We start from the raw sequence: 15,093 nt of genomic DNA, 5'->3' as shown, positions 1-15,093 counted from the left end.
AGATACATGAAGTGGTTATCTTCTCAGAAGAAAAGACGACATATCTGTACTATTAAAGTATTTTGGGTCACTTACGACTCGTGGGAGAATTGATCCCCCCGCAGACTTTGTGCGGCAACCGCACCCCCCGGGGTAGGACCCTCTGTGGGAGACTTCTTCTCCCGTTTGGAAGCTTCGGCTTCCGAATCCCCGGACGCAATCCTTTTCCTCTTCTGGTCGACTTCCTTCATGGAGACGCTCGCTCCCTCGGCTAGAGCGGCCAGCGTTTGGGGCCCGCGACCGCCCGCATTTTCCTTCAAGGGCTCCGGGCAAGGTGTGGCCTGGAGCATCTTTTCCAATATCGGATTTTCCAAACCCTCAGGGAGGGGGGCCGAGCACCGAATCAACTTCGCCTTCGTTAGCCAGTCCTGGTCAAAAAGCGGACTCTCAGAAATAACTTCGCATCAAAGGAGAGGTAGTATGCTCGGTCGGAAGATGCCTTACCTGTTCGGCGGCGCGGTTGCTACTCAGGCCCGCATCCTCGGTGATTTTCGGACACTCCACTTGAGGTCCGAAGAACGACTTGTACATCTCCTCGTGCGTCAAGCCGAGGAAATTTTGAATGTCGCGCAGTCCCTCGGGATTAAACTCCCACAAGCGAAGTTGCCGGCGTTTGCAAGGCTGGACTTGGCAAACTAGCATAACTTGTGCTACCACAACCAAACTGAAATCTCCATTAAATAGATCTTGAATGCGGCTTTGCAGTATAGGCACGTCCTTGGCCGGACCCCAGCTCAATCCTCTGCTAATCCATGACATCAGTTGTGGTGGAGGGCCCGGGCGGAAGATAGGGTCGGCCGCCCACTTGGCACTTCTAGGAGCCGTGATGTAGAACCACTCCTGTTGCCACAATTCAGACACCTCTGGAATGGAACCTTTGGGCCATGCAGCTCCCGTCATCTTGCATATTGAGGCACCTCCACACTCCGCATGTTGCCCCTCAGTCATCTTCGGTTTTACTTCAAAGGTCTTGAGCCATAGGCCAAAGTGAGGGGTAACCCGGAGGAAGGCCTCGCACACAACAATAAATGTCGTGATATGAAGAAAGGAGTCCGGAGCTAGATCATGGAAATCTAGCCCGTAGTAAAACATCAAGCCCCTGACAAAAGGATCCAATGCAAGGCCTAGACCTCGGAGGAAGTGGGAGACGAACACGACGCTCTCGTTGGGTTCAGGGGAGGGGACGGCCTGCCCCCGGGGAGGCAGCCGATGCAGAATCTCGGCGATCAGATATCTGGCCTCCCTCAACTTTTTGACGCCTTCTTCCGTCACCCATCGGCCTTGAAGGCTAGATCCGGACATGACTGAAGGTTCGGAGCACCTGACCTGAACCTTGGGCGTTTGAGCTTGAGGTGGGGGAAGGATTCGATTGAGCACGGGAGGGAAAAATAAAAGGCCTCGTCCCTTTATAAAGAGGGTGGATATCAAGCGTCCTCCCCGTGTCCGTTTGGACTTGCCTATGATCTAGGAGTCCTAGAAGTGGTTGGGTTACCCACGCCCGTATTGATGAGAATCCCGGAATAAGGGGACACGATCTCTGCTTTAACAAGACATGCCAAGGAAACCGCCTCGCATAACGCGCTAAGATGGGATAGTAAAACGGTTCGAATAAAAGTTTGGCCGTGGTGTGATGTCACACTATGGAGTACGTCAGCAGATTAGATTTGTGTAAATATTATTCTCTCTATGGCAATATGTGGAAACTTATTTTGCAGGGCTGGACACTATCTTTGTGTTCAAAATCTTCTATGAAGTACTTGGAGGAGGCACCCGCCTTGCAATGCCGAAGACAATCTGCGCGCCGGACTCGTCGTCATTGAAGCCTGGTTCAGGGGCTACTGAGGGAGTCCTGGATTAGGGGGTGTTTGGATAGCCGAACTATACCTTCAGCCGGACTCCTGGACTATGAAGATACAAGATTGAAGACTCCATCCCGTGTCCGGAAGGGACTTTCCTTGGCGTGGAAGGCAAGCTTGGTGATACGGATGTTCAGATCTCCTACCATTGTAACCGACTCTACATAACCCTAACCCTCTCTCTAGTGTCTATATAAACCAGAGGGTTTTAGTCCGTAGGACAACATACACATCAACAATCATACCATAGGCTAGCTTCTAGGGTTTAGCCTCTCTAATCTCGTGGTAGATCTACTCTTGTACTACCCATATCATCAATATTAATCAAGCAGGACGTAGGGTTTTACCTCCATCGAGAGGGCCCAAACCTGGGTAAAACTTCGTGTCCCTTGCCTCCTGTTACCATCTGGCCTAGACGCACAGTTCGGGACCCCCTACCCGAGATCCGCCGGTTTTGACACCGACACTTATCCTCATTGATGTACAGAAGAATTATGTCCTTGATGCACCGCTAGGTGACGGACCTATTGCAGGAGCAGATGCACATGTTATGAACGTTTAACAAAAAGCTCGGTATGATGACTACTTAATAGTTTAGTGCACCATGCTTTATGGCTGAGAACCGGGACTTCAAAAACGTCTTGAATGCCACAGAACATATAAGATGTTCTAAGAGTTGAAATTGGTATTTCATACTCATGCCCGTGTCGAGAGGTATGAGACCTTCGATAGTACTTTTCCTACAAGGTGGAGGAGAATAGCTCAACCAGTGAGCATGTGCTCAGATTGTCTGGGTACTACAATTGCTTGAATCAAGTGGGAGTTAATCTTCCAGATAAGATAGTAATTGATAAAGTTCTCTAGTCACTATCACCAAGTTACTAGAATTTAGTGATGAACTATAATATGCAAGGGATGACAAAAGTAATTCCCAAGCTCTTCGCGATGCTGGAATCGATGAAGGTAGAAATCAAGAAATAGCATCAAGTGTTGATGGTTAACAAGACCACTAGTTTCAAGAAAAGGGCAAAGGGAAAGAAAGAGGAACTTCAAAGAAGAAAGGCAAGCAAGTTGCCACTCCCATGAAGAATCTCAAAGCTAGACCCAAGCCTGGAACTGAGTGCTTCTACTACAAAGGAAATGGTCACTGGAAGTGGAACTTCCCTAGATACTTGGCGGATAAGAAGGATGGCAAAGTGAACAAAAGTATATATTTTATATACATGTTATTGATGTGTACTTTACTAGTGTTTATAACAACACCTCAGTATTTGATACTGGTTCAGTTACTAAGAGTAATAACTCGAAACGGGAGTTGCAAAATAAACAGAGACTAGTTAAGGGCGAGGTGATGATGTGAGTTGGAAGTGATTCCAAGGTTGATAAGATCACCATCGCACACTCCCTTTACCTTCGGGACTAGTGTTAAACCTAAAATCAATGTTATTTGGTGTTTGCGTTGAGCATAATATGATTGGATCATGTTTATTGCAATACGGTTATTCATTTAAGTCAAAGAATAATTGTTATTCTGTTTACATGAATAAAACCTTCTGAGGTCATACACCCAAGGTGAATGTTTTATTGAATCTCGATCATAGTGATACAAATATTCATAATATTGAAGCCAAAGGATGCAAAGTTAATAATGATAGTGCAACTTATTTGTGGCACTGCCGTTTAGGTCATATTGGTGTAAAACACATAAAGAAAATCCATGTTGATGGGCTTTTGGAATCACTTGATTATGAATCAGTTGATGCTTGCGAACCATGCCTCATGGGCAAGATGACTAAGACTTCATTCTCCGGAACAATGGAGCGAGCAACTGACTTATTGGATATAATACATACTGATGTATGCAGTTCGATGAGTGTTGAGGCTCGCGGCAGGTATCGTTATTTTCTGACCTTCACAAATGATTTGAGCAGATATGGGTATATCTACTTGATGAAACATAAATATGAAACATTTGAAAAGTTCAAATAATTTTGGAGTGAAGTTGAAAATCATCGTAACAAGAAAAAAAGTTTCTATGATCTGATCGTGGAGGAGAATATTTGAGTTACGAGTTTGGTCTTTATTTGAAACAATGCAGAATAGTTTCGCAACACACGCCACCTCGAACACCACAGCGTAATGGTGTGTCCGAACGTCATAATCGTACTTTATTAGATATGGTGCAATCTACAATGTATCTTACCGATTTATCACTATCGTTTTGGGGTTATGCATTAGAGACAGCTGCATTCACATTAAATAGGGCACCATCTAAATCCGTTGAGACGACACCATGTGAATTGTGGTTTGGCAAGAAACCAAAGTTGTCGTTTCCTAAAGTTTGGGGTTGCGATGCTTATGTGAAAAAGTTTCATCCTGATAAGATCAAACCCAAATCAGAGAAATGTGTCTTCATAGGATACCCAAAGGAGACAGTTGGGTATACCTTCTATCACAGATCCAAAAGGCAATATCTTTGTTGCTAAGAGTGGATCCTTTCTGGAGAAGAAGTTTCTCTCGAAAGAAGTGAGTGGGAGGAATGTAGAACTTGATGAGGTAATTGTACCTTCTCCCGAATTGGAAAGTAGTTCATCACAGAAATCAGTTCTAGTGATCTCTACACCAATTAGTGAGGAAGCTAATGATGATGATCATGAAACTTCAGATCAAGTTACTACTGAACCTCGTAGGACAACCAGAGTATGGTCCGCAGCAGAGTAGTACGGTAATCCTTTATGGAAGTCATGTTACTAGACCATGACGAACCTACAAACTATGAGGAAGCGATGATGAGCCCAAATTCCGCGAAATGGCTTGAGGCCATGAAATCTGAGATGGGATCCATGTATGAGAAAAAAGTATGGACTTTGATTGACTTGCCTGATGATTCGTGAGTCATTAAGAATAAATGGATTTTCAATAGGAAGACGGACATGATAGTAGTGTTACTATATACAAAGCTCAAATTGTCGCAAAAGGTTTTCGACAAGTTAAAGATGTTGACTACGATGAGATTTTCTCACTCGTAGCGATGCTTAAGTCTGTCCGAATCATGTTTGCAATTACCACATTTTATGAAATCTGGCAAATGGATGTCAAAATAGCATTCCTTAATGGATTTCTTAAAGAAGAGTTGTATATGATGCAACAAGAAGGTTTTGTCAATCCTAAAGGTGCTAACAAAGTGAGCAAGCTCCAGTGATCCATCTATGGACTGGTACAAGCATCTCGGAGTTGGAATATATGATTTGATAAAGTGATCAAAGCATATGGTTTTATACATACTTAAAGTGAAGCCTGTATTTACAAGAAAGTAAGTGGGAGCACTGCAGCATTTCTGATAAGTATATGTGAATGACATATTGTTGATCAGAAATAATGTAAATTTTTCTGGAAAGCATAAAGCAGTGTTTGAAAAGAGTTTTTCAAAGAAATACATCGATGAAGCTGCTTACACATTGAGCATCAAGATCTATAGAAATAGATCAAGACGCTTGATAAGTTTTTTCAAAGAGTACATACCTTGACAAGATTTTGAAGTAGTTCGAAATGGAACAGTCAAAGAAGGAGTTCTTGCCTGTGTTGCAAGGTGTGAAGTTGAGTAAAGACTCAAAACCGGATCACAGCAGAAAATAGAAAGAGAATGGAAGTCATTCCCAATGCCTCAGCCATAGGTTCTATAAAGTATGATATGTTGTTTACCAGTCCTATTGTATACCTTAGCATGATTCTGGCAAGGGATTACAATAGTGATCTAGGAGTAGATCACTGGACAGCGGTCAAAATTATCCTTAGAGGACTAAGGAAATATTTCTCGGTTATGGAGGTGATAAAAGAGTTCGTCGTAAAGAGTTACGTTGATGCAAGCTTTTTACATCGATCTAGATGACTCTAAGTCTCGATCTGGATACATATTGAAAGTGGGAGCAATTAGCTAGAGTAGCTCCATGCAGGGCATTGTAGACATAGAAATTTGCGAAATTCATATGGATTTGAATGTTGCAGACCCGTTGACTAAATTTCTCTAAAAAGCAAAACATGATCACTCTTTGGGTGTTAATCACATAGCGATGTGAACTAGATTACTGACTCTAGTAAACCCTTTGGGTGTTAGTCACATGGAGATGTGAACTATTGGTGTTAAATCACATGACGATGTGAACTAGATTATTGACTCTAGTGCAAGTGGGAGACTGGAGGAAATATGCCCTAGAGGCAATAATAAAGTTGTTATTTATATTTCCTTATATCATGGTAAATGTTTATTATTCATGCTAGAATTGTATTAACCGGAAACTTAGTACATGTGTGAATACATAGACAAACAGAGTGTCACTAGTTTGCCTCTACTTGACTAGCTCATTGAATCAATGATGGTTATGTTTCCTAACCATAGACATGAGTTGTCATTTGATTAATGGGATCACATCATTAGAGAATAATGTGATTGACTTGACCCATCCGTTAGCTTAGCATGATGATCGTTTAGTTTGTTGCTATTGCTTTCTTCATGACTTATACATGTTCCTATGACTATGAGATTATGCAACTCCCGAATACCGGAGGAACACTTTGTGTGCTACCAAATGTCACAACGTAACTGGGTGATTATAAAGGTGCTCTACAGGTGTCTCCGATGGTACTTGTTGAGTTGGCATAGATCAAGATTAGGATTTGTCACTCCAATTGTCGGGGAGGTATCTCTGGGCCCTCTCGGTAATCCACATCACTATAAGCCTTGCAAGCAATGTAACTAATGAGTTAGTTGTGGGATGATGTATTACAGAATGAGTAAAGAGACTTGCCAGTAACGAGATTGAACTAGGTATTGAGATACCGACGATCGAATCTCGGGCAAGTAACATACCGATGACAAAGGGAACAATGTATGTTGTTATGCGGTTTGCTCGACAAAGATCTTCGTAGAATATGTAGGAACCAATATGAGCATCCAGGTTCCTCTGTTGGTTATTGAATGGAATTGAGTCTCGGTCATGTCTACATAGTTCTCGAACCCGTAGGGTCCGCATGCTTAACGTTCGGTGACGATCGGTATTATGAGTTTATGTGTTTTGATGAACCGAAGGTTGTTCAGAGTCCCGGATGTGATCACGGGCATGAAGAGCAGTCTCGAAATGGTCGAGACATAAAGATCGATATATTGGAAGCCTATGTTTGGACATCGGAATGGTTCTGAGTGGTTCGGGCATTTTTTCTGTAGTACCGGGAGGTTACCGGAACCCCCCGGGAGAAGTTATGGGCCTTAAGAAGGAAGCACACCAGCCCACAAGGGGCTGGTGCGCCCCCCTTGGGCAGGAGGCCGAATTGGAGTAGGTTTAGGGGGCGGCCCCCCTTTCCTTCTCTCCTACTCCTCCTTCCCTTCATCTCCTACTCCAACTAGGGAAGGGGGAATCCTACTCCCGGTGGGAGTAGGACTCCCCTAGGGCGCACCATAGATAGGGCCGCCCCCTCTCCTCCTCCACTCCTTTATATGCGGGGGAAGGGGGCACCCCATGGACACACAAGTTGATCAGTTGATCTTTTAGCCGTGTGCGGTGCCCCCCTCCACCATAATCCACCTCAGTCATATCGTAGAGGTGCTTAGGCGAAGCCCTGCATCGGTAGCATCATCATCACCGTCATCACGTCGTCGTGCTGACAGAACTTTCCCTCGAAGCTCTGCTGGATCGGAGTTTGTGGGATGCCACCGAGATGAACGTGTGCTGAACTCGGAGGTGTCGTATGTTCGGTACTTGGATCAGTTAGATCGTGAAGACGTACGACTACATCAACCGCGTTGTCATAACGCTTCTGCTTACGGTCTACGAGGCTACGTAGACGACACTCCCCCCTCTCATTGCTATGCATCACCATGATCTTGCGTGTGCGTAGAATTTTTTTTTGAAATTACTGTGTTCCCCAACACATGCCACATGGGCAAGATGACTAAGACTCCTTTCTCTGGAACAATGGACGAGCAATAGACTTATTGGAAATAATACATATTGATGGATGCGGTCCTATGAGTGTTGATGCTCGTGGAGGGTATCATTATTTTCTGACCTTCACAGATGATTTGAGCAGATATGGGTATATCTACTTGATGAAACATAAGTCTGAAACATTTGAAAAGTTCAAAGAATTTCAGAGTGAAGTAGAAAATCATCGTAACAACAAAATTAAGTTTCTACGATATGATCGTGGAGGTGAATATTTGAGTTATGAGTTTGTTCTTCATTTGAAACAATGCGGAATAGTTTCGCAACGCACGCCACCTGGAACACCACAACGTAATGGTGTGTCCAAACATCGTAACCGCACTTTATTAGATATGGTGCGATCTATGATGTCTCTTACTAATTTACCGCTATTGTTTTGGGGTTATTGTTTAGAGACGGTTGCATTCACGTTAAATAGGGCACACCATCGAAATCCGTTGAGACGACACCATATGAACTGTGGTTTGGCAAGAAACCCAAGTTGTCGTTTCTTAAAGTTTGGGGCTGAGATGCTTATGTGAAAAAGCTTCAACCTGATAAGCTCGAACCCAAATTGGAGAAATGTGTCTTCATAGGATACCCAAAGGAGACTGTTGGGTACACCTTCTATCATAGATCCGAAGGCAAGATACTTGTTGCTAAGAATGGATCCTTTCTAGAGAAGGAGTTTCTCTCGAAAGAAGTGAGTGGGAGGAAAGTAGAACTTGATGAGGTAATTGTACCTTCTCCCTTATTGGAAAGTAGTTCATTACAGAAATCAGTTCAAGTGATTCCTACACCAATTAGTGAGGAAGCTAATGATGATGATCATGAAACTTCTAATCAAGTTACTACCAAACCTCGTAGGTCAACCAGAATAAGATCCGAACCAGAGCGGCACGGTAATCATGTTCTGGAAGTCATGTTACTTGACCATGACGAACCTACGAACTATGAGGAAGCGATGATGAGCCCAGATTCCGCAAAATGGCTTGAGGCCATGAAATCTGAGATGGGATCCATGTATGAGAACAAAGTATGGACTTTGGTTGACTTGCCCGATGATCGACAAGCCGTAGAGAATAAATGGATCTTCAAGAAGAAGACTGACGCTGACGGTAATGTTACTGTCTACAAAGATCGACTTGTTGCGAAAGGTTTCCGACAAGTTCAAGGAGTTGACTACGATGAGACCTTCTCACCCGTAGTGATTCTTAAGTCCGTTCAAATCATGTTAGCAATTGCCGCATTTTATGATTATGAAATTTGGATATCTTAAAGAAGAGTTGTATATGATGCAACCGGAAGGTTTTGTCTATCCAAAAGGTGCTAACAAAGTGTGTAAGCTCCAGTGATCCATTTATGGACTGGTGCAAGCATCTCGGACTTGGAATATACGCTTCGATAGTGTGATCAAAGCATATGGTTTTATATAGACTTTTGGAGAAGCCTGTATTTATAAGAAAGTGAGTAGGAGCTCTGTAGCATTTCTGATATTATATGTGGATGACATATTATTGATCGGAAATGATACTGTATTTCTGAATAGCATAAAAGGATACTTGAATAAGAATTTTTCAATGAAAGACCTCGGTGAAGCTGCTTATATATTGGGCATCAAGATCTATAGAGAGAGATCAAGACGCTTAATTGGACTTTCACAAAGCACATACCTTGATAAAGTTTTGAAGAAGTTCAAAATGGATCAAGCAAAGAAAGGGTTATTGCCTGTGTTACAAGGTGTGAAGTTGAGTCAGACTCAATGCCCGACCACTACAGAAGATAGAGAGAAAATCAAAATGCCTCAGCCATAGGTTATATAATGTATGCAATGCTGTGTACCAGACCTGATGTGTGCCTTGCTATTAGTTTAGCAGGGAGGTACCAAAGTTATCCAGGAGTGGACCACTCGATAGCGGTCAAGAACATCCTAAAATACCTGAAAGGGACTAAGGATATGTTTCTCGTTTATGGATGTGATAAAGATCTCGTCGTAAACGGTTACATCGATGCAAGATTTGACACTGATCTGGATGACTCTAAGTCACAAACCGGATACGTATTTTTATTGAATGGTGGAGATGTCAGTTGGTGCAGTTCTAAACAGAGCATTGTGGCGGGATCTACGTGTGAAGTGCAATACATAGCTGCTTCGGCAGCAGCAAATGAAGGAGTCTGGATGAAGGAGTTCATATCCGATTTGGGTGTATAACCTAGTGCATGGGGTCCAATGAAAATCTTTTGTGACAATATTGGGGCAATTGCCTTGGCAAAGGAATCCAGATTTCACAAGAGAACCAAGCACATCAAGAGACGCTTCAATTCCATCTGTGATCAAGTCAAGGAGGGAGACATAGAGATTTGCAAGATACATACGGATCTGAATGTTGCAAACTTGTTGACTAAGCCTCTCTCAAGAGCAAAACATGATCAACACCAAGACTCCATGGGTGTTAGAATCATTATTGTGCAATCTAGATTATTGACTCTAGTGCAAGTGGGAGAGTGAAGGAAATATGCCCTAGAGGCAATAATAAAGTTGTTATTTATATTTCCTTATACCATGATAAATGTTTATTATTTATGCTAGAATTGTATTAACCGGAAACTTAGTACATGTGTGAATACATAGACAAACAGAGTGTCCCTAGTATGCCTCCACTTGACTAGCTCGTTAATCAAAGATGTTTAAGTTTCCTAGCCATAGACATGTGTTGTCATTTGATGAACGGGATCACATCATTAGAGAATGATGTGATGGACAAGACCCATCCGCTATTGCTTTCTTCATGACTTATACATGTTCCTATGACTATGAGATTATGCAACTCCCGAATACCGGAGGAACACCTTATGTGCTATCAAGCGTCACAACGTAACTGGGTGATTATAAAGATGCTCTACAGGTGTCTCCGATGGTGTTTGTTGAGTTGGCATAGGTCAAGATTAGGATTTGTCACTCCGTGTATCGGAGAGGTATCTCTGGGCCCTCTCGGTAATGCACATCAAAATGAGCCTCGCAGGCAATGTGACTAATGAGTTAGTCACGGGATGGTGCATTACGGAGCGATTAAAGAGACTTGCCGGTAACGAGATTGAACTAGGTATAATGATACCGACGATCGAATCTCGGGCATGTAAACATACTGATGACAAAGGGAACAATGTATGTTGTTGTGCGGTTTGACCAATAAAGATCTTCGTAGAATGTGTAGGAACCAATATGAGCATCCAGGTTCCGCTATTCTTTATTGACCGGAGAAGTGTCTCGGTCATGTCTACATAGTTCTCGAACCCGTAGGGTCCCCACGCTTAACGTTCCATGGCGATTGGTATTATGAGTTTATGTGATTTGATGTACCAAAGGTTGTTCGGAGTCCCGGATGAGATCACGGACATGACGAGGAGTCTTGAAATGGTCGAGACATAAAGATTGATATATTGGACCATGTTGCTCGGACACCGGAAGTGTTCCGGAGAATTTTGGATAAAACCAGAGTGCCGGAGGGTTACCGGACCCCCCCCCCCCGGAAGTTATTGGGCCACCATGGGTCTTAGAGGAGAGAGGGTCGGCCAGGAGGTGGCGCCCCCCCCCCCAGTCCGAATTGGACAAGGGGAGGGGGCGGCGCCCCCCTCCTTCCTTCTCTCCCCATCATCCTTCGTTTCCCTCCTTTTTGGACTAGGAAAGGGGGGAACCTACTCCTAGTAGGAGTAGGATTCCCCCCTCCCCTTGGGGCGCGCCCCTTGAGGCCGGCCGGCCACCTCCTCCCCTCCTTTATATACGGGGGAGGGGGGCACCCCATAGACACACAAGTTGATTTCTTAGCCGTGTGCGGTGCCCCCCCTCCACAGTTTTTCTACCTTGGTCATATTGTCGTATTTCTTAGGCGAAGCCCTGTGTCAGTAACTTCATCATCACCGTCAACACGCCATCGTGCTGACGAAACTCTCCCTCGGCCTCAGCTGGATCTAGAGTTCGAGGGACGTCACCGAGCTGAACGTGTGCAGATCGCGGAGGTGTTGTGCGTTCGGTACTTGATCGGTTGGATCGCGAAGACGTTCGACTACATCAACCGCGTTACTCAACGCTTCCGCTTTCGGTTTACGAGGGTACGTAGACACACTCTCTCCTCTCGTTGCTATGCATCTCCTAGATAGATCTTGCGTGTTCGTAGGAATTTTTTTTTGAAATACTACATTCCCCAACACCTATATGGGGGTGCACCAGCCCCTTAGGGGCTGGTCTGTCCCCCTCTTGGCCCATTAGGCCCATATAGTTACCCGGGGGGTGCCCGAAACCCCTTCTGGTGACCCGATATGTACCCAGTACCCCTAGAACATTTCCGGTGTCCGAATATCATCGTCCTATATATGAATCTTTACCTCTCAACCATTTTGAGACTCCTTGTCATGTCTGTGATCTCATCCGAGACTCCGAACAACATTTGGTAACCAAATCACATAACTCATATAATACAAAATCATCATCGAACGTTAAGCGTGCGGACCCTACGGGTTCGAGAACTATGTAGACATGACCGAGACACATCTCCGATCAATAACCAACAGCGGAACCTGGATGCTCATATTGGTTCCTACATATTCTACGAATATCTTTATTGGTCGTACCGTAATGACAACATGCGTTATTCCCTTTGTCATCGGTATGTTACTTGCCCGAGATTCGATCGTGGTATCTTCATACCTAGTTCAATCTCGTTACCGGCAAGTCTCTTTACTCGTTCTGTAATACATCATCGTGCAACTAACTCATTAGTTACATTGCTTACAAGGCTTCTTATGATGTGCATTACCGAGAGGGCCCAGAGATACCTCTCTAATACTCGGAGTGACAAATCCTAATCTTGATCTATGCCAACCCAACAAACACCTTTGGAGATACTTGTAGAGCATCTTTACAATCACTTAGTTACGTTCTGACGTTTGATAGCACACAAGGCATTCTTCCGGTATTCGGGAGTTGCGTAATCTCATAGTCAAAAGAATATGTATATGACATGAAGAAAGCAATAAAACTGAACGATCAATATGTTAAGCTAATGGATGGGTCTTGTCCATCACATCATTCTCCTAATGATGTGATCCTGTTTATCAAATTACAACACATGTCTATGGTTAGAAAACTTAACCATCTTTGATTAACGAGCTAGTCTAGTAAAGGCTTACTAGGGACACGGTGTTTTGTCTATGTATCCACACATGTATCAAGTTTCCGGTTAATACAATTCTAGCATGAATAATAAACATTTATCATGATATAAGGAAATATAAAATAACAATTTTATTATTGCCTCTAGGGCATATTTCTTTCGGTCTCCCACTTGCACTAGAGTCAATAATCTAGATTACATTATAATGATTATAACACCCATGGAGTCTTGGTGTTGATCATGTTTTGCTTGTGAAAAAGGCTTAGTCAACGGGACTGCCAACGGTTCTTAACGTCGCTACTCTATTGGGAGGATCGCGCTTGATGACACGGTCTTGAGGTCACATGTTGCTCTACTTCCGGTGCTCATCGTTGTCCAAGGTGATCGTCAGTGGCGCTATGTACGTCATCGCCGGCGAGTCCAAGACGGTGGCTTTAGTGGACTGACCAAGTCTCGCCATCTACTTGCCACCTCCTTTTCAGCATCAAGGGTGGAAGGTGACGCTCGTTGTTCGTAACAAATTGTAGTCTTTTTGTATTTGAAATTCTCTCTTTCTATAAAAATATGGTACGCATTCGTGTACTCTCGTAAAAAAAGTTGGTATAGTAGTGAGAACCGACGTTTGGCTCTCGGCCTCCATGGAATGTTTTTTTTAGAAAAATTCAAAATTCAAACTTTCGGTTTCAAAAAAATCTGAAAATTTGTGTGCAAATAAACAAGGATGTTATGTGTCTATATGTAAAATTTTAGGATGAAATATGTTGAAATGCGACCTGTACAAGGATGAATAGTATCATGTGTTAAAAAGTTTCAGATTTTTCTTTTTTGCACAACCCTCATTTCAACATATTTTGCCCTGAAAATTTACACGCATGTGCGTTATGCCTCCATGGAATCTGTATTTTTTTCAGAATTTTTTGAAACGTAAAAAAATATGAATTTTGAATATTTCAAAACCGAGCTCCATGTCAAATAATTGAGTTAGTGAGTATCAACTACTCCTATTTAGGTACTGTAGGATCTGTTGTTGACTAGATGCTCCCTGGCTGATTCCGTGACTCCTCCCAGGCCAATCGCCGTGAAGAAGTTTGATGGCGAATCTTGTATTCTTGGCCGAGTCAGTGGGGAAGAGGGCATCCCGGACCACCGGGTCGTCGTCGATCATCCTCCGCCGGACCAGCCATATCCCGAGCCGCTCCAGCAGCTCCTGGAAGAGCACCTTGAGGAACATGCGCGATGAAGACGTGGTGTCCTCCTCCGTCAACCTGACACGGCCGGCAAGCACGCCGCGCCACGAGACGGCGTTCGTCGCCAGCAGGTGCGCGTAGAGCCTGGCGGGGCCACGCACCTCGTCGGTGTCCATGCGGTGCACCGCCGTGTAGAGCCGCGCGAAGCAGGCTTCGAAGCCGGCCTGGTACGCCCGGTCGTCGCCGAGGGCGCAGAGCCGCTGCGCGAGCTGCCCATGGTAACGGGTATACGCCCTCTCCTGCCGGCAGCACTCGATGATCTCGGTCTCCTGGCCGGGCCTCACCACCGACGATAGCCTGTGCCCGGCTTCCTCGATGTCCACGGTTGACATTATTATGTGGCATATTGTCCTCCGGAGGTCGATCAGATCGGCCGCAGTCTCGTCCCTGATCATCATCGCCTCTGTGTGTTCTTTGATGTGTGCTTCACCTTTAGAAGAAGAGAGTTCGTCGAAGTCGTTTCCAAGCATGATTTTTTTTCAGGTGCCCTTAGGTAGCGCTTGGGTTGAATACGTCGAGCTGGCTATCAGGGTCGAGACCATGGCCGGAGATCTCAACCGGCGTGTGAATACGTTTGCCGCAAGGATCCGTGTGCGGCAAGGAGAGGACAAAGTTCAAACTGTAACGGACACGATCCTAATCGTAAATTCGTAACAATCGTGGTCGTGACGGTTAGCAATCTGTTGTGAACGTCAAACCTGAATTGTATATGTGTTAGCATAACTATAGCAAATTCGCTCACAAAAAATGCAAGGTGCTTTTTTTTGGAAATGTTATCTGGCGACTGTTCCCTGGGAGACCA

The 15,093-nt window shown here is 44.2% G+C and overlaps 1 protein-coding gene across 1 annotated transcript; it reads right to left on the bottom strand.

Annotated features, from left to right (window-relative positions):
- Positions 1 to 14,035: 14,035 nt before the first annotated feature.
- On the bottom strand, positions 14,036 to 14,689 carry LOC147971678 (pre-mRNA-splicing factor cwc22-like). Its single transcript, XM_087524073.1, has one exon. It carries the CDS (start codon positions 14,687 to 14,689, stop codon positions 14,036 to 14,038), a length of 654 nt encoding a protein of 217 aa, XP_087380199.1.
- Positions 14,690 to 15,093: the final 404 nt, after the last annotated feature.

Source organism: Triticum urartu, chromosome 5A, assembly GCF_056163025.1.
Source record: "Triticum urartu cultivar PI428250 chromosome 5A, HENAU_Tu73, whole genome shotgun sequence".
NCBI classification, from domain to species: domain Eukaryota; kingdom Viridiplantae; phylum Streptophyta; class Magnoliopsida; order Poales; family Poaceae; genus Triticum; species Triticum urartu.
This window is presented reverse-complemented; position numbering and strand designations above follow the sequence as displayed.